General features: G+C 44.5%; 2 protein-coding genes across 2 annotated transcripts in view; one reads left to right on the top strand and one right to left on the bottom strand.

The window, feature by feature from the left end:
• The first annotated feature begins 2032 nt into the window (after window positions 1-2032).
• ACTL6A (actin like 6A) lies at window positions 2033-22366 on the top strand. The gene is made up of 14 exons (XM_073359309.1): window positions 2033-2198; window positions 6590-6666; window positions 6850-7024; window positions 7489-7589; window positions 9471-9568; window positions 10288-10382; window positions 10609-10715; window positions 10800-10889; window positions 12215-12276; window positions 12624-12738; window positions 13111-13191; window positions 14339-14434; window positions 16675-16761; window positions 17489-22366. Exons 1-14 carry the CDS (start codon window positions 2174-2176, stop codon window positions 17567-17569), a joined length of 1290 nt encoding a protein of 429 aa, XP_073215410.1. The 5' UTR covers window positions 2033-2173; the 3' UTR covers window positions 17570-22366.
• Window positions 17179-23340, bottom strand: part of MRPL47 (mitochondrial ribosomal protein L47) — a 16557-nt gene continuing 10395 nt past the window's right edge. Inside the window, exon 7 of the mRNA XM_073359310.2 lies at window positions 17179-21112. Coding sequence (XP_073215411.1) covers window positions 20998-21112 — 115 coding nt within the window. The 3' untranslated portion in view covers window positions 17179-20997. The remainder of the gene's footprint in view (window positions 21113-23340) is intronic.

Genomic DNA, 23340 nt, shown 5'->3' with positions numbered 1-23340 from the left:
TCAGGTCCAAGATCTTTGCCCCAAGGCACTTACAATCCAAAATTAGACAGAAAACATAACCAAGTGACACTGCGTGTACATTAAGAGGGTGGGGTAAACAAAACAAGAGCCAACAGCATTCTTTGAGGCTCACTTTCCTGAAGAAAGTAAGAGTAAAAGCTTACTGTTTTCTTGGCTCTCTCACTTTCTTACTATTATTTTTTAAATGTATAAATTAATTAAGTATCATTCTGTGAAGGAATAGCCTTGATAGGCTTTGCAAAGGAAGTGACTTTTAAGGAGGGATTTAAACACGATGAGACAAATTTCACCCTCAGATATTTTTACAGAGCTTGCACCAAAGTCAATGAGTTTAAGGGGAATTTAGGTGGCGGGGAAGTGCAAGCTGACAGAGTGTTATGCAGATTTTATTCTCAGTTGGAAAAGGAGGCTTATGGGAAAAATAACTACAGCAGGGAAAGTGGTACAAGGAAAGAAACATGGGAACAGGAGAAGAGGCCAGGGGGAGCACAGACAGTCCCAGGAGCAGAAGTGGTGGAGAAAGGGAACAGCGAGCAGTAGAAGAAAATAAATTCAGTAAGGGAGGTAAACTGGATTGGGAGGGGTACTTGAGAAACTAGAGAAACTAATGGTGGGGTGGAGGGCAGTGACCTGTTTAAAATGTTATGCACTTTTTATTAGAAAGGCAAGGTGGGTGAAGTAATATCTTCTATTAAACCAGCTTCAGTTGGTGAAAACGACCTTCTTTCAGGCTTACACAGAGCTAATCTCCAGATCTGGCAAAGGTACTCGGAGGAGCTGGAAATGATAGCTTGATGTAAATGAGAAAGCTGCTTAGGCAAAGATTGTAACTTGCTAAAGTTAGGTTTTACTAGAAAGCATGTTATTTTGTTTTGCTTGTAACTATACTATCCCAGTCTCTCTTTCTCTTGGTTACTATCACTTACATCTTTTCTTAATAAACTTATTTTATCAATTCATCTCAGTACTGTTATACTAAGGTAAGGCATGCATCCTCAGCTGCACCGACAGGCTGGCTTGAGTGCATTCTGACACTTTGAAGAAAGCAAACTTGGCAATTTTTGTGAATGGAGAATGCACGCTGCACAAAAACATCAATGGGGAGCTTAAGAACTGGGTTTCAGTGAATGTTACCTGCAAGATAAAAGAAAGGTAAGCAGAGTCTCAAGGAGTTTGCTGGTGATGCAGACAGACTCCTGTGGCAAGGAGCTGACTCATGCTGTTTAAGCTCCAGCAAAGCTCTCTTTGGCAGAGGGGTAACGCAGCAGCTTACTGTTCAGGGCACCCCAAGAGAGCATTACAACACTACAAAAGCACTTTTTTTTTTTCACTCCTCAGGCCTTTTGTGTCCCTGACGTGGACAGGTTTGGCCAGTTATCAACTCCTTACTCAAGCCAGCCCCAAATTCCCTTCTCTAGCCCCAAAACACGAGCCTGCCCCAAAATACCCCTCCTAGCCTCCCACACCAAAATGTTTCTCCCTAACCCCAAACTACACCCCCCAAACACCCCTCCCTAGCCCCCATAACCCCATCCTGCGCCAAAATACCCCTCCTAGCCTCCTAACGCATCCCTCCACAAAATGCCTCTCCCTAATCCCCAGCTACATCCCCAAAACACCCCTCCCTAGCCCACAAATCCCAGCTCCAGCATACCTTTCCCTAGCCCCCAGCCAGCCCCAAAACACCCCTCCCGAGGCCCCGACCTCAGCCAGCCCCAAAGCTCCCCTCCCTGGGCCCAGTCTCCACCCCATCAGCCTGACCCCAGCCCCCCTGTCTTATCAACGCCTCTCCATCCCCGCCCTTTACCCCCAAGCCCCGCCCAGTCTCTCTGCTGACCCTACCCGCACACTGCAACCATTCTTGCTTCCTTCCCGCTTTTTCCTGGCTGGGATAGGCCCCCCGCTCGCTCGGCCCGCCCCTTGCTAGCCACGATTGGTCGTTCACTCTCGGGTAGCTCGCAAGCCGGCGCTGTGGTAGGTGCTTTGGGAGACCAGGCGCGCTCCGTTGGCTGGAGGGGAGAGGGCAGCAGGTTCGGTTCCGCCGGCGGTGTGAGTGAGCGCGGGCCAGCCGCGCACTCGGCTATTGTTGCCAGAACAGCTAGTTACCGGGGGGCTGCCAGGACCGCGGCGAGAGACAGGCCCCGTGGCAGCCATGAGCGGCGGGGTGTACGGGGGAGGTGAGTGCCCGCCCATGGAGCGCCACCTCCGAGCGCCTGCTGCTGCTCCGCCAGGGCTGTTCCCCACGAGCCGCCGCCCGCCCCCCTCCGAGCCCCTGCCTCCCGCTGCTGCTCCCCCAGGGCTGTTCCCCACCAGCCTCCGCCCGCCCCCCTCCGAGCCCCTGCCTCCCGCTGCTGCTCCGCCAGGGCTGTTCCCCACCAGCCTCCGCCCGAGCCCCTGCCTCCCGCTGCTGCTCCCCCAGGGCTGTTCCCCACCAGCCTCCGCCCGAGCCCCTGCCTCCCGCTGCTGCTCCCCCAGGGCTGTTCCCCACCAGCCTCCGCCCGAGCCCCTGCCTCCCGCTGCTGCTCCCCCAGGGCTGTTCCCCACCAGCCGCCGCCCGAGCCCCTGCCTCCCGCTGCTGCTCCGCCAGGGCTGTTCCCCAGGAGCCTCCGCCCGCCCCCCTCCGAGCCCCTGCCTCCCGCTGCTGCTCCCCCAGGGCTGTTCCCCACCAGCCGCCGCCCGCCCCCCTCCGAGCCCCTGCCTCCCGCTGCTGCTCCCCCAGGGCTGTTCCCCACCAGCCTCCGCCCGAGCCCCTGCCTCCTGCTGCTGCTCCGCCAGGGCTGTTCCCCAGGAGCCTCCGCCCGCCCCCCTCCGAGCCCCTGCCTCCCGCTGCTGCTCCGCCAGGGCTGTTCCCCACCAGCCTCCGCCCGCCCCCCTCCGAGCCCCTGCCTCCCGCTGCTGCTCCGCCAGGGCTGTTCCCCACGAGCCGCCGCCCGCCCCCCTCCGAGCCCCTGCCTCCCGCTGCTGCTCCCCCAGGGCTGTTCCCCAGGAGCCTCCGCCCGCCCCCCTCCGAGCCCCTGCCTCCCGCTGCTGCTGCTCCCCCAGGGCTGTTCCCCACCAGCCTCCGCCCGAGCCCCTGCCTCCCGCTGCTGCTCCCCCAGGGCTGTTCCCCACCAGCCTCCGCCCGAGCCCCTGCCTCCCGCTGCTGCTCCCCCAGGGCTGTTCCCCACCAGCCTCCGCCCGAGCCCCTGCCTCCTGCTGCTGCTCCCCCAGGGCTGTTCCCCACGAGCCGCCGCCCGCCCCCCTCCGAGCCCCTGCCTCCCGCTGCTGCTCCCCCAGGGCTGTTCCCCAGGAGCCTCCGCCTGCCCCCCTTCGAGCCCCTGCCTCCTGCTGCTGCTCCCCCAGGGCTGTTCCCCACCAGCCTCCGCCCGCCCCCCTCCGAGCCTCTGCCTCCTGCTGCTGCTCCCCCAGGGCTGTTCCCCAGGAGCCGCCGCCCGCCCCCCTTCGAGTCCCTGCCTCCTGCTGCTGCTCCCCCAGGGCTGTTCCCCAGGAGCCTCCGCCCGCCCCCCTCCGAGCCCCTGCCTCCCGCTGCTGCTCCGCCAGGGCTGTTCCCCACGAGCCGCCGCCCGCCCCCCTCCGAGCCCCTGCCTCCCGCTGCTGCTCCCCCAGGGCTGTTCCCCACCAGCCTCCGCCCGAGCCCCTGCCTCCCGCTGCTGCTCCCCCAGGGCTGTTCCCCACCAGCCTCCGCCCGAGCCCCTGCCTCCTGCTGCTGCTCCCCCAGGGCTGTTCCCCAGGAGCCTCCGCCCGCCCCCCTCCGAGCCCCTGCCTCCCGCTGCTGCTCCGCCAGGGCTGTTCCCCACGAGCCGCCGCCCGCCCCCCTCCGAGCCCCTGCCTCCCGCTGCTGCTCCCCCAGGGCTGTTCCCCACCAGCCTCCGCCCGAGCCCCTGCCTCCCGCTGCTGCTCCCCCAGGGCTGTTCCCCACCAGCCTCCGCCCGAGCCCCTGCCTCCTGCTGCTGCTCCGCCAGGGCTGTTCCCCAGGAGCCTTCGCCCGCCCCCCTCCGAGCCCCTGCCTCCCGCTGCTGCTCCCCCAGGGCTGTTCCCCACCAGCCTCCGCCCGAGCCCCTGCCTCCCGCTGCTGCTCCCCCAGGGCTGTTCCCCACCAGCCTCCGCCCGAGCCCCTGCCTCCTGCTGCTGCTCCGCCAGGGCTGTTCCCCAGGAGCCTCCGCCCGCCCCCCTCCGAGCCCCTGCCTCCCGCTGCTGCTCCGCCAGGGCTGTTCCCCACGAGCCGCCGCCCGCCCCCCTCCGAGCCCCTGCCTCCCGCTGCTGCTCCCCCAGGGCTGTTCCCCAGGAGCCTCCGCCCGCCCCCCTCCGAGCCCCTGCCTCCCGCTGCTGCTGCTCCCCCAGGGCTGTTCCCCACCAGCCTCCGCCCGAGCCCCTGCCTCCCGCTGCTGCTCCCCCAGGGCTGTTCCCCACCAGCCTCCGCCCGAGCCCCTGCCTCCTGCTGCTGCTCCCCCAGGGCTGTTCCCCACCAGCCTCCGCCCGAGCCCCTGCCTCCCGCTGCTGCTCCCCCAGGGCTGTTCCCCACGAGCCGCCGCCCGCCCCCCTCCGAGCCCCTGCCTCCCGCTGCTGCTCCCCCAGGGCTGTTCCCCAGGAGCCTCCGCCTGCCCCCCTTCGAGCCCCTGCCTCCTGCTGCTGCTCCCCCAGGGCTGTTCCCCACCAGCCTCCGCCCGCCCCCCTCCGAGCCTCTGCCTCCTGCTGCTGCTCCCCCAGGGCTGTTCCCCAGGAGCCGCCGCCCGCCCCCCTTCGAGTCCCTGCCTCCTGCTGCTGCTCCCCCAGGGCTGTTCCCCACGAGCCGCCGCCCGCCCCCCTCCGAGCCCCTGCCTCCCGCTGCTGCTCCCCCAGGGCTGTTCCCCACCAGCCTCCGCCCGAGCCCCTGCTGCTGCTCCCCCAGGGCTGTTCCCCAGGAGCCTCCGCCCGCCCCCCCTTCGAGCTCCTGCTACTGCTCCCCCAGGGCTGTTCCCCACAAGCCTCCGCCCGCCCCCCTTCGAGCCCCTGCCTCCTGCTGCACCCCCAGGGCTGTTCTCCACGAGCCTCCCCTGCCCCTTCTGAGTTCCTGCCTGCTGCACCTCCAGGTCTGCTTCCGAGCCCTTGCCTGCTGCTGTATCCCCAGGGGTGTTCCCCACAAGCCTCCCCCCCCGCCCCTGCCTCTTGCTGCTCTCCCAGGTCCCCCTCCAAGCCACTGTCTGCTGCACCCCAGAGCTGTACCCTATGAGCCTCCCCAGGCCCCCTTCCAAGTTGCTGCACCCCCAGGGCTGTTCCCCATGAGCCTTCTCCTGTCCTCCTCTGAGCCTCTGTCTCCTGCTGGTCCCCCTCTGAGCCCCCGCCTGCTGCACCCCCAAGCCTGTGATCTAGTTTGTCCATTACATTTGCTGTCACTTCCCACAAAGGTTTGGGCTGTCTGCAGCTTCCCCACCCCCCATCCATGAACTTTTCTGTTCCACTCTTCCCCTGCAGCTCTTCCCCACTTAATGCTGCTGTAGTTTCCCAAACCATGAGCCTCCTTGCAGTCGTTCTGCTGCAGCTCCCCATTTCGTGCAGCTCTTCCCCTTCCCAGTTATTTGCTGCTGCTCTGGTGCATAAAGTGACAGCTTTCCTCTAAGCAGTTCTCTCAGCTGAAGTACAGCTGTATTGCTCCACCCATGAACACCCCTCTCTCTGTTACAGCTCTGCTATATAAAACTTAGTTTTCCCCACGTATTTCTTCCCATCACAGCTATAACTCCATTCAGGTTTCTCTGCTACGGAAATGCACAACGCTTCAATATACCTTGAAAGTTTTCATTAAAATGAAAAGCCTAACTAGTTTGAAGGCCTTAGTTTCTGTCTTTGGTAAATTTCATTAAAGCTTTTCCTACTTCTTAGAACTGTCAGACAGCCAGATTAGTGGTGTCAGGCAACATTTGGTGCTGTTACGTTGCTGGTGGGAAATTCAGGTTAGCACTACAAGAATAAAGATTTATTTGGAAGCCAAAGTATTATAGTCTTGCACCGGAGCATCTCCTGTACCCAGCGCTACAAGATTAAAGATTTAATTTTGCCAACCTGGACCCCAATCTTGTTGAGCCGATACAGAGCCTCTTTGGGGATCAGTGCTTAAAAGAATGAATGTATTTCTTAATTTAAACATAAGTGTCTATAGACTGTTACATCTAGTTTTAACTTTTTTTCTGATTAATTTCTAATAATCCAAGGAAGTAGAGACCCATGTAACTTGCTGTGTGAGTAAATCATAACACATTCTGAAAATCTCTTCCAGAAGATGGTTCAATATTTTTTTTACTCTGCAAAAATTGCCTTTTTTGCTTATTTTGAATGAAAGTACTTTATTGATTATTTAGTTAAAATACAGCTGCTTTTTTGGATCACTCTTGTGCAACTTAAATTTCTGATAGAAAATGTTCTGTTCTTTGCCAATTTTAAATCCTGGTTAAAAGTTGTGGTGGTGATTTGCACACATGTTTAACAAAAAGTATCTTGGCTTGTACATTTTAGCTGGTAAGCACAGTGATTTTAGTTTTTGTTACATGACTGTAATAATTACTGACTGCCTGTTTACTAATAATTCTTACAGATGAAGTTGGGGCTCTTGTTTTTGATATTGGCTCCTATACAGTGAGAGCTGGCTATGCTGGTGAGGACTGTCCAAAGGTAAGAGTCATTGTGATCGTATAAGATTAAAATGTAAAAAAGTATTATACGAGCCAGCAAACAAGTTCTGAGTTAGTAGAAAATGTTTTTTAAAAAAAGTATAGCTGAAATGAAAATAGTACTTTAAGTAAGTAAAATACACGCTGTGTAATTGCCATACCCTGCCCACATTTTACATTGCAGGTTGACTTTCCCACTGCTATTGGTGTGGTACTGGAAAGGGACGATGGCGGTACCCTGATGGAAATAGATAGTGACAAAGGCAAACAAGGGGGCCCTACTTACTACATAGACACCAATGCACTGCGAGTTCCAAGGGAAAACATGGAGGCTATTTCACCCTTAAAAAATGGAATGAGTATGGTGCTCTGTCTTTCCTCTTGTTCTTAAAATCTGATCACTAACTTTATATTCAGCTGCAAAGTTACATCTGTCATATACAAAATATATTAACATTTCATTTGCATGAATACTCTTGGCCTAAAAGTGAAAAACATTTTATTCTAAAGTTATTTTAATTATCAGGCTGTGAACCTTTGCTTGATCTGAGGAAAAACTATAGAGGTTTTCCTCCATGTAATGGGTTGGAATGGGTCCCATCTGATGATGGTGGTGGGGAAAAAGAAGGGGATGAATATTATCGGCACAGTAAGCAGTATAGAATTTTGTGAAGCTGCTGAAGTGTGTGAATTTTTAAGACTGCTGCTCAGTAGAAAATTGGTTGGTTGATCTATGTTTTTAGATGACTCACTTAACAATGTGTCTTTCTGAAAATGCAATAATATTGTCTAAATTTCTGCAACTGCTTTAACATTTTTACAGTTGAGGACTGGGATAGTTTCCAGGCAATTTTGGATCACACATACAAGATGCATATTAAATCTGAAGCAAGTTTGCACCCTGTCCTAATGTCTGAAGCACCAGTGAGTAAAAGCATATTTCCTGTTTTGAAATGTCATAATGAACAAATTGTCATTGGGATTTAGGAATGTTCTAGTCTTGTCTGTACAAACTTTATACAGAATTGTAAGTTAGGAGTGCTGAAATTTTTAGAAAATTAAGAGGAGGTAACTAGAGCCCTGTGCGGATACAAAATTTGTATCCACATCCAATCTGCAAACATGGATATAAATCTGATGTCTGCAGATTTGCAGGGCTCTAGAGGTAACAATTTAAAAATACTCTGCCGGATTATTCTCTGTGTTTTATTTTTTGTTAATTTATTTTTTTGTCAGTAACTTGAAATGATAACCACTCTTATGATATAGTACATATTGCCCACTCTCTGCTCAAATGAAGATCGCATATTTCAAGCTGGATTTCCTCTTAGAGCCTTTGTTTTGTAATAGCTTTCTCTTGTTTCTTGGGGAGGGTGGGGGAAATGTAAAATTGTAGGTGATCTTTTATTATACTAACTAAAAATAGAGATGTTTTTGAAAATCATTCATTACATCAAGCCCTTCAAAAACAGAACCAGGGAGAGTAATACATATATTGGCAAAGCTTTTACCTTGGTTCTCTGGATTACTCAGTGGCTTCATAGATCAAATAAAAATGTAGGAGTAAGAATTTAAGTAGACACGTAGGCTGCAGTTCCCCACCTTACTGTGCTCTAGATTACAATGCACAATACAGGAATCGAATATAAACCACAGAGGGTGTATACAATGAAGATGAAGCCTCCTTTACATACAATTATTGCAAATAAAATTTTTCCACATTAATGTATTGAAAGTGGTGGCTTGAGAGGGTCTGGATAGGTTCAGGTAGGGGGGATTGAATTGAGAATGGACGCCTTTCACTTTTCAGCTAGCAGTTCAGAGGCACTTGGATATTACAGGGAATGCATGCTATAGAAGTATAAACAAAAATAAATCCACCCAAGGCTGGTACTAAATTCAAGTTGGTGGTGTTTTGAAGGCTGTGAAATGAGTTCTTGGTTTCACTCTAGTTCTCTGTGTATAGATGTCCACGTAACAGAACATACCACCACAGTTGATCTACCTGAAACTGTCAAGAAAGCAGCTACTAAATGCATAGGGAGACTATGCTACCTTCCTACTCCTAAACATGATCCCTCTAGAAGGGTTGAGGTTCAGTGATGGAGTATGGAGCAGTCTGCATTGGGGGTTGCCTGTTCAATAGCTAAATGAAGGTCTTCAGTCGGACTCCTAACATGAGGGCTAAACTCACTTAACAATTAACTTAGAAGAAGTTCACAGTAAAATGGGACTTCCAATCCACAGGTGTGTCTTAGCACATTGTGTTTGCCTTTGCTTTAGTAAAGCTGTGGTAAGATGCTTTGAAAGCTGGGAAATCTGAGTTCAGTTTTCTCCCTTGGGCAAGCCACTTTACATCTGTGTACATGTACATTTCCTCATGTAAAACAGGGGTAACACTTATTTCACAGGAGTGTTTTGGGCTCTTTCATAAAGAGCTTTGAGATTCTGGTATGGAAGGATTTCTAGAAATTTATTATTTTAATAGCTTAAAGTTGAACCCCCTGGAAATGCATGCTTTTAAATTTCAGAAAGTCCTCCTGTGTTTGTGTATGAGTCTGCAATGAAATGCTTGTTGCACAAAAAGTGAATTCTCATCTAACGAAATAAAATTCCAAGAATATATATATTTGTTTTGCTTTATGTAACTTTGCAACTGCTCTTAAACTACAACTGTAATAATCCTAACTTTCTTTTTATATCTTTCTGGCATCCTGTGAGCATATAATAATAAATATAATGGATCTTGACGTAAACATAATATTTCTGTTTTGTCTGTTTACCTATTTTTTTTCTCTTTTGTAGTGGAATACCAGAGCAAAGCGTGAGAAATTGACAGAACTGATGTTTGAACATTACAATATCCCTGCTTTTTTCTTGTGTAAAACTGCAGTTCTTACAGCGTATCCTTGAAATGTTGATCCATGTATTTTTCCAAGAAATAAAGCAAGCTTCTTCAATGTGGTATTATTAGAATAAGATAAGTTACTCTTTTCTTTCTAACCAAAATGAATATTTCGTAACCATCCATATGGCTGATGTGAACAGGATAGCTTCCACTTCTGTGTGTTCTCCTTAATTCTCAACTTTGAAAACCCCTTGGTGTGATTCCTGTCCTGGGAGACAACTTCTTCTAGTGTATATTTACAGCCTATGCTATTTGTTAGAGCTCAGCATGCCTAAAATGGCTTTGCTCAGATTACTAAAATGCAGTAATTTCTGTCTTCAGCAACAGAAATCTTCTGAGATCACTGATTAAGCCTTACACTGCATTATGTAAATATCTTAAGCTAACATGTACATTTTAATAGGCAGTTCAAAATCTAAATAAAATGGGAAATATTTTATTTAGAGATTTCTGCAGAACACTTCTTTGATTTTTATATAATTTCTCATCCAAGGAGCTCAAAAATCAGTTTGCAACCATAAATAAATCTTAACATGTATGCGAGGTTGGTACTTATTACCCTTATGTAGAGGGGTAAATGGATGAACATAGCAAGTCACTTGTGAGGCTAGGAATAGAACCTTTAGGGTCCTCGTTGCTAGTTGTGCTCTAACTATTTGACAAAACTCTCTCCCAAGTAAAAATTCTGTCATTCTCCCTAATCCTTTTGATTAGCTTTGCTAATGGTCGATCCACAGGCCTGATTTTGGACAGTGGGGCAACTCACACCACTGCTATTCCAGTGCATGATGGATATGTACTTCAACAAGGTAAAAAGTTTTACAGATGTAATAATTTATATACTGTGGTCATCACATTAAGAAATGTGTTTTATTACTAATATTAAAAGAAAATGTGGTATCTTTGAAAAGGGAGAAACTTGTGTTTGTGGAAGGTGGGAGAGGGGCTATTTTTGTTTCAAATGAACAATTCATTGCAGACATTTTGTTCTGTAAGGTTTTGAACGTAGTCCAAAATTCTATTTATATTTTGTAGGCATTGTAAAATCACCCCTTGCTGGAGACTTTATTACTATGCAGTGCAGAGAACTGTTTCAGGAAATGAACATAGAGCTAATCCCTCCATATATGATTGCATCAAAGGTGGGAAAGTTAACTGGATTTTAAAAGTGTTCATTTTTCAGAGTGTAGATTGTTGACTGACTGTGTACTTTTCTACAATCACAGGAAGCAGTTCGTGAAGGATCACCAGCAAATTGGAAGAGAAAAGAGAAGTTACCTCCGGTCACGAGATCTTGGCACAACTATATGTGTAATGTAAGTAAATCCTTTCTTCTCCCCGGCCCACAAAGAGATCCCATTTGCTACTGTATATTCCAGGAAGCTTTTTGTGTGAGAAAATTAGAAAACTTCCTGCCTAAAAAATAGGAGAGGACATTCTTCTTCTTTTTGGGGGTGGAGAGAGGATAAATTTTTTAAAATCAGTTTAGCTGCTCTTTCATCTTTAGAATATAATTCCATCAGATAATCTTTTTGTCTCCTGTTTAAAACTTGCGAACCCTGAAAATTCTAGGGCATTAGGGCTTTACTTCCTGGATAGGCTTGTAGGAGTGGTTTTAGTTCGTGCTGATGTTTACAGTTAGATCTGATTTTTTTTTTTTTTTTTTAATTTTAGTGTGTCACAATAAAATAGTTTTCAGAGGAACAGCCGTGTTAGTCTGTATTTGCAAAAAGAAAAGGAGTACTTGTGGCACCTTAGAGACTAACCAATTTATTTGAGCATGAGCTTTCGTGAGCTACAGCTCACTGATGAAGTGAGCTGTAGCTCACGAAAGCTCATGCTCAAATAAATTGGTTAGTCTCTAAGGTGCCACAAGTACTCCTTTTCTTTTTAATAAAATAGTTACAAGGGTAAAAGCATGGAGCGTGTATGTATGTATGTATCAAATCTTGGGCACTCATACTTGCCATCGCCTTTAGTGTTCCATTTTTTAATGCAATACAGAAGATCATTGCATGTGATGGGATAAGTTCCTAACTAAGGAGTTACCATACTGGGGTGCACCTTTGTAATCCTAAATCAGATTTCTCCTCCCACAATTCCTTTGTGGGGAAACTGAAGCTCTGTCTTGATAGTCTGCAGGTCTGGTCTTTCGTGTTGTTGCAGTGATATTGCTGAGCTCTTGGTTCTCCACTAATTAAATCTTCAGCTCTCAATTAGGCTTTTATCATCCAATCATATTCCCAGACAGACATGGCCAATGAAAATCCATGATAGCTGTGATCAAGTCCAGCCTTCATTAAAAATTCCTGAGGGGAAATATTCCGCTGTCATTATGGGAGGTGCCCTAGTTTCTGACTTCTTTAAAACCTATTGTGCTTGAAACAATACCTCTTATGATTGTGAACAATCCTTAGTTTCTAAGGATTTAGTACAGCAAATTACCTATGTACTGAAATGCATTCATGGCTTTTTAAAGAAGCTTTGCACATATTTTGTGCACTCAGTGTTTTGATTCCAAGTTTACTTGCTTATTGTTTAAGGCTTTTGTCCAGTTTCACATTTATATAATTCTAACATAGTACTGAATTCTGAACTGGAATCCTAATAACACCTTTTCCTTTTATTCTTCTCTCCATAGTGTGTAATTCAGGATTTCCAAGCCTCTGTCCTCCAAGTGTCAGATTCAACCTATGATGAACAGTAGGTCATTGTATCTTTGTAAAACTAGTAGTATGCGTATGTCAAATGTATTTATCAGAGTAGGAGTCCATGGTTTCTATTGTAAGGCTTATTGCAAAAGTATGATGTTACACAAAATCATTTATTTTTGGAGTTAGGAATACTGTGAATAGCTGGATTAGAGATTACACTTGCCATGCCAATGTGCATAAATTCTAATAACAATCAGAAAGATTGCCAAAAGCACAGTCCATATTAAAATTTATTCTATAGCATCATAAACAAAGAATTCTGTTTAGACTATTCACTGCATTGTGATTTAGCATCTTTACTTTCTGACCAATGTTCTGATCAATATCAACCTCCAGGGTAGCTGCACAGATGCCGACCGTTCATTATGAATTCCCCAATGGTTATAATTGTGACTTTGGTGCAGAGCGTCTAAAAATTCCTGAAGGACTATTTGACCCTTCCAATGTAAAGGTAAAACCATGAAAGTAGTACATTAAAATTTGCAGACATATACTTTATTATGAAGCCCTTCTATGCAGCCTTTCCCTTTATATGTGGTCACATTATGTTATGATGGCACAAAGTATGAAGCTATGTTTGTATTTACACTGTATGCTCTCCAGGGCTACCTATGTTGGGGTGCGGTCATAGAAATGCACTTCAAGATATGTGGTTTTCTTTAAATAAAACTCGTGGTGCTGAGATCATGGTGATGTATGAAATAAAAATTTAGATAAATTAAAAGATTTGTCTGCAGAACTTTTTAGACCCTTGTTCATTCACTGCTTTAATGTGCCTTGCTGTTTTGAAGCACTGATTTGTGATTTACTAATTTTGTTCCAGGGCTTATCTGGCAACACAATGCTGGGTGTTAGCCATGTTGTCACCACAAGCGTTGGAATGTGTGATATAGACATCAGACCAGTAAGTGTTAGTCAGACAGAAAAATATCTATGCTTAAAATAATTATTGTGTGGTTACAATATATTTTAGCTATGAAATTTACTGAAGAGGCATGGACACTTGCCATCAGTTAAAATGAAAATCTTGACCTCTTGAGGTTATGTTGAGGTGCCTATACATTATCATCTACATGTTGTGTAGCTATTAGGGGAATATGCAGATAAAACATAGATGAAGATAGTGTTTCTCAAACCATGGGAACAGCTAAGTCAGATTCTGACTTCTGTTGCACTGATGGAAATGCAGAGACTCCACTGAAATCCTGAGTTACTCTTGTTTCGCACTGGTGTAACGAAACAGATAAATAAAATGGCATGTTAAATATCCAGAGTTTGATGACTCTGCAATGTGCAGTGGGTAGCTTCAAACTGTCATTTTATGTTTATAGCTTTTTGTGATTATTCATCCCCAAATATCTGAAGATTAAATAGTTTCTGATATTAACTCACTGTATGGTGCAGGTGGAAAAACAGAGCATAAAATTAAACTTCTCCATTTTTGCTTCCACCAACACCATCTGTTGAAGAGCATGCAACATTCGGCTGTGTGCAGTTCTGATGTTGGCTGCACCTGGGTTGGTCCATCCATTGCACTTCCTTAATTGCAAAGTCAAGCTGGCTGGGTAGGCTGTGTTCCGTCTTTGGCAACTGTCATATTAGTGAATGGAAATAAAATATTGATACTTTTTTTTTAATGGGGGAAAAAATCCTTCCTTCATGTGTTCTTTGTGGATGGTATTTCTAGTTGTGCATTCTTATATCTCAGTGTGTGTGGGGGGGGAGATAAGGGGGAGGTGCACGCAGAGGAACATGGGGAATATGAAAACAAGCTGATCTAGAAGTACTAAAGGTTAAAACAGTAAATAAAAGCCATTTAGAATCAGTCATCAAACTGCCTTTTCCCCCAATGTATCTTTTAAAAGTATTTTTTACATGGTAGAATACTGATTGTACTAATAATGGTGTAACTTTGTCTAGATGTCAAGTGTACTTTTACTGCTGATCATATATACTCATGGCATTTTCTTTTCTCTGTATTATGAAAACAAACAGATGTTTCCAAAATATATTCAGAATGAACTCTGTGTGTCACATTTTTCTCTTTCCAGGGCCTCTATGGCAGTGTGATTGTAGCAGGAGGAAACACTTTAATACAGAGTTTTACAGACAGACTGAACAGAGAGCTCTCTCAGAAAACTCCACCAGTAAGACAGCTTATTAAATTGCTGCTTTGGGTCATTTTTTTTGGTCTTTTTTTCCTTGTACATGCTGTTGCATGTTATGCACACCCTGTCCTCCTTAGGGTAGGTTGGGGTAGTGATACCACCGCAGTGACGGTCCTTAGGCTGAGAGCAGCACGGCCCAGAGGCCGGAGTCATTATGGCAGCCCTCGAATACAGGACTGCGTTGCCTAGTGGCCAGAGTCAGGGAAGTGGGCCACCACCTAAGGGTGGGTAGCAGCCGGGTAGGGGGACCCAAGCCCTCCCTGTCCACTGGGTCCCAACCCAGGGCCCTATTGGTGACAGGAGTGGCCATCACCCAGTCAGCAGGGAATCCTACTGCAACACACTGACTTTGCTTGGTTGTTAGATACCACTCCCTCCACCTTCCTGGGCCATTTCCTACCGCATCTCCCATGGGTAGCAATCCATATAGTGCCTGGGTCTTCAGGTTCCCTGGCAGGGGTAACTCCCTGGAAGTCCAACTCCTGGGGATCTGCTGGAGATAGCAGTCAACCAGTCTGGTCCCTGGGTTCTCTGGTTCCCACAGTCTCTGGCTGTAGCAGCTCCTAGCCTGGAGCCTCCATCAAGCACCTTCTCCCCTCAGTAGTCAGTCTAGAACAAGCTGGGCTGCTCCCTTTTATACTGAGGCAGCAGTTAGAGCATGCCCAGCACAGTCTGAGAGGCGGGACTTCTGCTGCTCTTAATGTGGAGTTAACCTTCTATTGTCCGGTGTGGCGTATGCACACCCTGTCACACATGCCTATACAGGCACTGACTGCTGTATTGCAGCTTTGATTTCATTAGGATTATGCAGTGGCCATAGAATGCTTTTTTTTTTTTTTGTAAAAGGCAGAAGTGAGAGATTCACTGAAGTGTTAGCACCTCCATTGTGTTTCTAATTCTCAGTTTTTTTGCAAATGTAACTAATCTGGTAAATAAGTAGTATTATCCAATTAGTATGTATTGGGACAACTGAAGGTCAGATGTCACAATTATGAAGGCTACAAAAGTAATCGGTGTAATCGTCAAGATTGGAACATTGGGGCTTGCAGGCAATCCAGTTTTGTGCTCAGACTGTTTGACCAAGCCCCTTTTTAGCTTTAATGACTAAAGCAGGGTCACAAGTTGCAGACTGTTGAAAAAACGTATCCTGTTTCAAAGAAACTCAATGCAATTTGAAAACAAGTAACAGCATAAAGCAGACTTCAGCAAATACTTAGCTAGTTTTAAAATACTGCATGTCTATCTCTACTTTCAGATAACGATTCTGGTTATTCTGGGCTGTGTAACTATTCCGAAGCCATGATAATTTCCCCTAATCATCGCTCGCTTCTGTTGTGTTGCAGCTAACCCATTTCCAAGGATATTTCACTGATTCAGTTTGAGCTCATATTAATATAGAAGATTTTGTTCTCTGTGGATTGCACACACAAGTCACAGGCTACCAATAAACAGCAACCTGCTACTTTATTTAACCTGTAATTTTGGGAGCACTGGACTCCAAAGTGCAAATCAGACAAGCTCCAGATTAGAGAAAATGTAATAGAATTACCGTATATACTCGTTCATTAGCTCATTAGTTTATAAGCCGACCCCCCAAGATGGATAGGTTAAAAATAGTAAAAGCTGTATGACCCTTTCATAAGCCGACCCTGTATTTCAGGGGTTGGCAATCTTTGGCTCCTGGCCTGTCAGGGTAAGCCACTGGTGGGTTGGGACGTTTTGTTTACCGGGAACATCTGCAGGCATGGAGCCCCTCAGTTCCCTGTGGCCGCGGTTCACCGTTCCCAGCCAATGGGAGCTGCAGGAGGCGTGTCCCGCAGCTCCCATTGGCTGGAATGGCAAACTGCAGCCACAGGGAACCGAGGGGCTCCATGCCTGCAGACGCTCCAGGTAAACAAAACGACAATGTATTAGATATTCAATTCAATGATTTCATAGAGTTTAAAATCATCAGATTTTGGTGTAGACTTGTTTATAAGCCAACCCCCACTCTTTGATGCGTCACTCTTTTACCAAAAATATTCTGCTTATGAACGGGTATATACGGTAGTATCTTTGACCTGTGTGGCAACAAATGAATTAAACACTTTGAATATTTGTCTGTAATGCAGTCCTAAGACCTCTTCCTCCCCATCCCCTTCAGGGGAAAAGTTTTGAACCTTCAGTTGAGCTACCTATCAGTTTGACCTTGCTAATGTGTGTTTTTTTTCTCTGTTCAGAGTATGCGGCTGAAGTTGATAGCAAACAACACAACAGTGGAGCGGAGGTTCAGTTCATGGATTGGTGGTTCCATTTTGGCTTCTCTGGTCAGTAAACATACATAGCTTTGGGAAGGGATACTGAGCAGCATCTTTAGCTGAAAACCTAATTCCACAGGAGTCTTATTAGTGATGAAGTGAGCTGTAGCTCACAAAAGCTCATGCTCAAATAAATTGGTTAGTCTCTAAGGTGCCACACGTCCTCCTGTTCTTTTTGCGGATACAGACTAACCCAGCTGCTACTCTGAAACCTGTTGTTAGTGATTTGAGTTTCATAGCAGCTGCTGCTCCATGCTGAGCATGGTGTGGGAGGGGAGAAACCTGATGATAAAATAATGAATACTCTGTGCATAAACCTAAAGAATCTTAATTAAGCTCCTTTCCTTGCCTCCAGAGGGGAAGGAGGTGGAGCTCCTGAGGTATTCTCTTGCTGGATCTTTAGAAAACTACACGCCATCTAGAGCATTCTAAAAGTACTAAACTTGAAGGATCAGGCCCAAAAATACATCTAAAAAGCAAGTTGCTGAGCACACATGAGACAAGGCTAGCAGGGAGTAGTTTAGTAATATCCAGAGAGGGCGTGGAAGCAACAGTTCATGTGACAATCTTCCCTAGTTGCTTAACATGCAAAACCCAGTTTAAAGATACATTTAGATAGCTGGAGCCATGGTCCTGTGCTGCATCCTGAAAAATATAAAGGCTGGTTCGCTTTTCATGCGGTTAGAGCTAATGGTACCCTAGGTACAGCACTGAGTTGTTGTTTCCTGTTTTACAGGGTACCTTTCAACAGATGTGGATCTCTAAACAAGAGTATGAAGAAGGAGGGAAGCAGTGTGTAGAAAGGAAATGCCCATAGACCTCACACTGTGAGAAACTGCTGCCTTCCCGATGCTCCTTATGTTTCATAGCTTTAGTGTACTCAGGAATGGGATGGAATCTTTTGTAGAAAGTTTACACAGTTTTGGTTTTTTGCATACTTCAAGATCCCTTTTTACAAACCTTAGATATTGTTTAAAAGGCTTAACTGGTCCTGTCACAGAAAATGGATGTTTTATCCCTTGAAATGCAATAACTCTTATAAGTATTTTATAATTTTGTATAAATGTCTATTTTCTCTAAAAATCTTTTCCTGTGGGTAGCTTTACAGGTTAGCTGGTAGATGCAATACTTTGAAATGCCCTTGCATCAAATTTATTTAAAAAAAAAAAAATCTTGTCTACTTTTACAGATCAGTCTTCCCTGTTGATATGCTGTCCTTAACAAATTACTCTAATTTCTTTTAAAAAAAATAAAATGGTCCTGTTTTCACACTTTGAGCAACACTGTTTTTCAGCAAGCATTCATACTCTTCTGTAATAAACAATCCAGATGGAAAACTATTTTTTATACTGAAATTTATCGTAAGCAGCCCAGTTCAACATAAATTGTGAAGCTGTTGCAACAGCACTAGTCTTGTAGCGGAAAATGTTCTCTTGATACTTTCCTCTTTCATGCTGTACTATGAAGTAAAGGCCTAGAATATAGGCTGTGTATAAATTTGGTTCTAAAACTACTATGAATAGAAGTGATTTCATTTCAGTGAATGTACAGTGCTTTCCACCTTCAGAGGTATGAGAATGTACTTAGCTTGGACAACGTGTGTGATCTAGGTAAGTAGTGTCCTCATTTTAGAGATTGGGAACCTAAGGCAGAGAACAGTAACTGCCTAAAGCCACAAAGGAAATTTTGTGTCAAAGCTTGGTCTACAACTTGAGACCACCTGGCTCTATTCTGTATTTTGCCTCCACTCCTGCCATAATGAAGTTTTTGGTCCTGAATTTTAAAATTCCCATTTGTAAATCACTACCTTTTTGTCCTTTAAACAATTAAATAGCCATATGAAAGCTCTTGACACCCTAATGATTAGGTTTACAATCTAAATGATAAACCAATACCATAAAATAGTCATACAGGAAATAAATGAACACAACTAGCCAATAACTTAAAATCAAAATGCTCCTTCATCTCCCAGGAACAGACCCCTTAACCTCCCTGCATGCCTCATCAAGTAAATGACTTTAACAGCATGCCTTGATGGTCATCAGTTGGGCTATTTTGGATCAAAGGGAGAGACCAAGTTCCAGATTCTCAGGGCTGGTGGAGAACACTGCTAGCACTGCCCTCTCTCAAAACAAGGCAGGATCCAACTCAGGTACCTCTGACTGCAACTGCAGTATGGCATACAGAGAGGGGAGATCATTCTGGCAGTCAGGGTGGGAGAAACAAACTAACTAGGAGAAAGTTAAATGGTGAAAGTAAACAAGACTCTTAACTGTTCAACCACATTCAAGTGCCATTAGTGAAATGTCAGGATGTACGCTGGCAAAAAGGCAAGATGAAGTTGACTTATTATTACTTCCTAAACTTAAGGAGGAAAACACTGAGGCAGAATGCCAGAGCCTGTTTGTTGTGTGTAAATAATGGAATAATTTATACCCCTCAATCAATTATAGAGTGAGGGAAAGCACACTGTGTACTTTCTTCTAAGGACAGAAAAAAATTATAGTATAATTAAAAAAATCACTCATCTGCAAACAGTTAACTTGTGGCTTTCTCAGAGCAAAACCAATTCACCTCCTTAAAAACAAACCACTCCCTGCATTTTTTGCTGTTCATCCTTTATGCTACAGGGGGTATTTAGGAAGGCTAACTTTTTCTCAAGTATTTGATTCTATCACAGCCCATCCTATTTTATTCCATTACTTTTGTAGGTGGTGGTGTTAAATGTAGCTAGTTTTGTGGAAGGTTATGTTCGTAAACAGTGATTCTGCTTTAATTTTGTAAAAGATTAAATGAGTGGCTATTGGTATGCAACTCAACTCCTGTTCACTATGAAATAGAGTACTAAAGATGAATAAGTTCATGTCTCACCATCTCTTTCTAGGTAAAAGTAGAGTTTCACTTAGACAGGAATAAGTTCTCTTCTGCCTTGACTGGGACAATTAATTGAATCTAAGGTGGTTGTAGCTGCATATAACATGGTTGAATCTAGCCACATTTGTCCTTTCCTTCAAAGCTACTTCTTTCAAACAGGTACTACTAACTGCACTCTTAATTTTTGATTTATTTCTTAACTAAACATTCTGGAAGACTGAAAGTCTTTTTTGTAAGGGAATAATTGCCTTCTGTACAGATACAGATTTTAGGCAGCTCAAGTTACATACACATTTTCAATGCTGTAGAATTAATTTGTCCCCTGTCAATTAAGTCTCCATAGTAGATCCCTGTACCAGTTGTATTCAATTATCAATTAACAGCTAACAAATGCTTCTGCTACAACCATATGAAAATATTTCACTTTTCTAAATATCTTTATTATTATACCTAAACTTTAATTAGCAATGTTGTCCTTAACTTGTTACTTAGATGTCAAGTGTTGTGCTACTAATATTTATTTCTGAAGAATATTTGAAAGCTTTCCCCTGCCAGGAGCTGAGTTAGGCTGCAGGCTCTAATGTGATAAAGCAAAGAGCCAGTAACTTACAAAAATAAGTATAAGGCTGTTAGAAAATGCGAACATTTCCACTGAATCTACCAAAGATACTCCCTCCTTACTAAGAAAACTTGGACACAGCTATCAAGCCAGATTTAAAATTAATTTGATAGAGAACTTCTCAAACTTACCATTACTTTCTGTAGAGATGTTCCTCTTGAGCTTTCTATTCCTTTCCTAACCTACTTGATTTTACTGTAATTTTCTGCCTAATGCATTTGTTTTGTTGTACTTAAATAGGACAGTTGAGTGCATTGGACAGCTGCTATAGCTTGTATAATATGCTACACTAAGTGTTAAGTGCAAAAATAAAGGGAGAGAAGACCTTCATTAAAAGCTAAAGCAGACATGTCTACAACTGCCTTGATTGCAATCTCTGTCTTGCATATGCTTTTTTACTGTTAAGCATACAGGTCAGCTTTATAGTAAATGACACAAAATGACGCAAAGCATTAATTTTCATCACCTGGCTGATAAAATATTACTTTTCCAGAAATCAGTTAAATGACTCAGCACAAGTTTATATTGTTTTGCTCTGAAGGTCTCACAACCCAGATATGAAATTTATTTTTCAGGTTGAGGAGCTTTATTTGGGCAGGGAAAAAAAAAATCAAAGAACAAAAAACCCTCACAGGCAGCCCTGTTCTTTATCTGCTGCCCACTGAAAATGTTCACACTACATGCCAGTCACATGTAGCATCTTAAGACTACTGCAGTAAAGCTATTACTTGCATCACTCTTCCAGCTTGATATTAATTCTGTGATTGTGCAGCAAGGTGAGGGAATTTCTTTTGTAAAAGGAGCTGTTTCTTTTTTTCTAAGCTTTTCATCCTTGCTTGTTTTTTCAAGTGTTGTTCTATTCTAAGTCTGTAATGAAGAAAAATAAGCATTGTTAAATTTCATTATAGTCTAACACATTTCTCCCAGTCATATCACTTATGCCTAAATTCTGAAGATTTTTTTGTATCACTTTATTGAATTTCTTAAGACTTTCATAACTTTCAAACTGGGCAATTAATTTAACTGGGTAAGCTGGCTTCCATTAACAAGAGTTCACTTGGAGACTCAAGTTCAGCAATCAATATCAAGAATTTATATCAGAGGCTTGTGCTGGCATCAAGACCTGGGCCCAGCCAATACCAATAACAGTTGCTATGATGGGTAGAAGCTGGAAATAAAGAGGAGAAAAGGCCCCTACTTTATATTAGCAATAATGAACTAGGCCAGGTCCCCACTGCTCCAAGTCTTATGAACTCACCTTTTATTCATGCTTTTCCCCTGCTAGTCACAGGGAAAGGGCAGTTCTGCCATAGCTCCAACATGAAAAGTATATTTCATGCAAATTGTTTCAAATGCTTTACAGTAATATAAGATGCATGGTATATGTATGAAGTATAAATGTCTGAAGTGAACAAATTAAGAGAGCAGCAATGAAAAATAAAAGGAGAAAACAGGCTCCCAGGGGGAAATACATGAAGTTGTTTTTAGTTTACAGAAGCTGCAGAGAAGATGTTTCTCCAGTTAATCACCCCTCTAAACCACGAAACATACCAGTTCCTGACAGTGGTTTTCAGTAATGGGAGTACATTCCCTACACATTGTGTTTAATAATGAAACAGTGGACATAACTGATTTCAAAGTGCTTGATACTGTAAATACAACAGATTAACAGTTCAAGATGAAGTAGCAACAGTGAAAGGAGTTAAGTTGTTTTAGGAAGAGAGGTTACCAGTAGAGATATAGTCCCAGGTCAAAATAATAAGCAGGAACTGGGTTAAGTTGCTTTGTGGTAGTGTGCAATATGAGATCTTTTCTAGTAACTAGACTGGAGCATGTTTAGATGGATACTAGGAAAGTCCAGACAGGAGGATTATCAAGGTATGGAGAATGGATAGGGTCATCAAGACAGAATGTTGTATAGGAAGTGAAAGGATTTAGTATTAGCCTGAATACAAGAGAGTTAGAAGTCCAGTGAAACTGAGGTTGATAGGCTGGTGCATGGGAAGGACCAAAGAATTGACTATGAAAAAGAAATGGTGCAGAGTAAGTTCAGTCTTTGCCATCCTGAGTTTGTCAGACAGTTGCAAGCTTGACTAGAGGAGCAGAGAGTGGGATGAAGATGGCATAAGGTAAAGGGAGAAGAGAAGGGACCAAGAATGGAACTCTGGAGTAATGTAAGAGTGAAAAGGAGAGGAGATGAAGCCACCAAGAGAGCTGCTAAAGAACTAGTCAAGAAAGCATAGAGGAGAGAAGTGAGGAGGAGGGGTTGGGTGACAGTGGCAAAAGGAGCAGAAAATAGGATGGATCAAGCCCTTATAATACATGGTCAGAAAGACGCCACTGGTTACATTAGCGAGAGCAATAACAATATTAACTTTCATTGCTGTTAGCAGAAATAGTCAGCAATCGTGGGTACAGTAGCACAGTTTTTTCCTCCACTCTGAATCCTACAGGTAACAAGTGTGTGTGTGTGTGTGGGGGGGTGTTCATAGGAGAAAAAACCTTGGCTGCTTTGCACATAAAATAACTTTGGAGTACAGAACAATTTTGCAGGTGGATAAATTTGACAGAAAATGGGATCAGAAAGGAGTAGAGCAAGTTATAATTCAGAATGACTGATAGATGAGGCTTATAAATGGCTAAGTAGCCCATGCAGTTCAATCTGCAGAAGTATAACAAGGAAAAAACATTTTGTAATCTACATGCAAACCATCCTAATTACAGATGAGTGTGTGACATAGGAGTGATTATGCATCAGAACCATCTGCATAATATCTGGCAGCAGTAAAAAGGCAAATGATCTCAGGATTTTACCAGAGATTCTGACCATAATTAAGCAGCTGGTGTTGTGGAACTGTTAGGCAGATAATAATAAATAAGGTAACATTCAGATTATTATATACAATTCTGGGTCAGCATGGCATGGCTGAGATGGGAAGAGTGCCACTGAAATCAACCAAAATACCATACAACTTAGTTTGTATGAAAGAAGCTGTACAAAATTTTGAAGCAATCAGATTCAGGGTTATATAAGCTATGGCCAGACTGAATTTATTAGGAGATTAGAGGAATGGTCTTAAGCATTTTATCATAAT

This window comes from Lepidochelys kempii, chromosome 9, assembly GCF_965140285.1.
Source record: "Lepidochelys kempii isolate rLepKem1 chromosome 9, rLepKem1.hap1, whole genome shotgun sequence".
Classification (NCBI taxonomy): Eukaryota; Metazoa; Chordata; order Testudines; family Cheloniidae; genus Lepidochelys; species Lepidochelys kempii.
The sequence above is the reverse complement of the archived record's forward strand: the minus strand, read 5'-3'. Positions and strand labels throughout refer to the sequence as shown.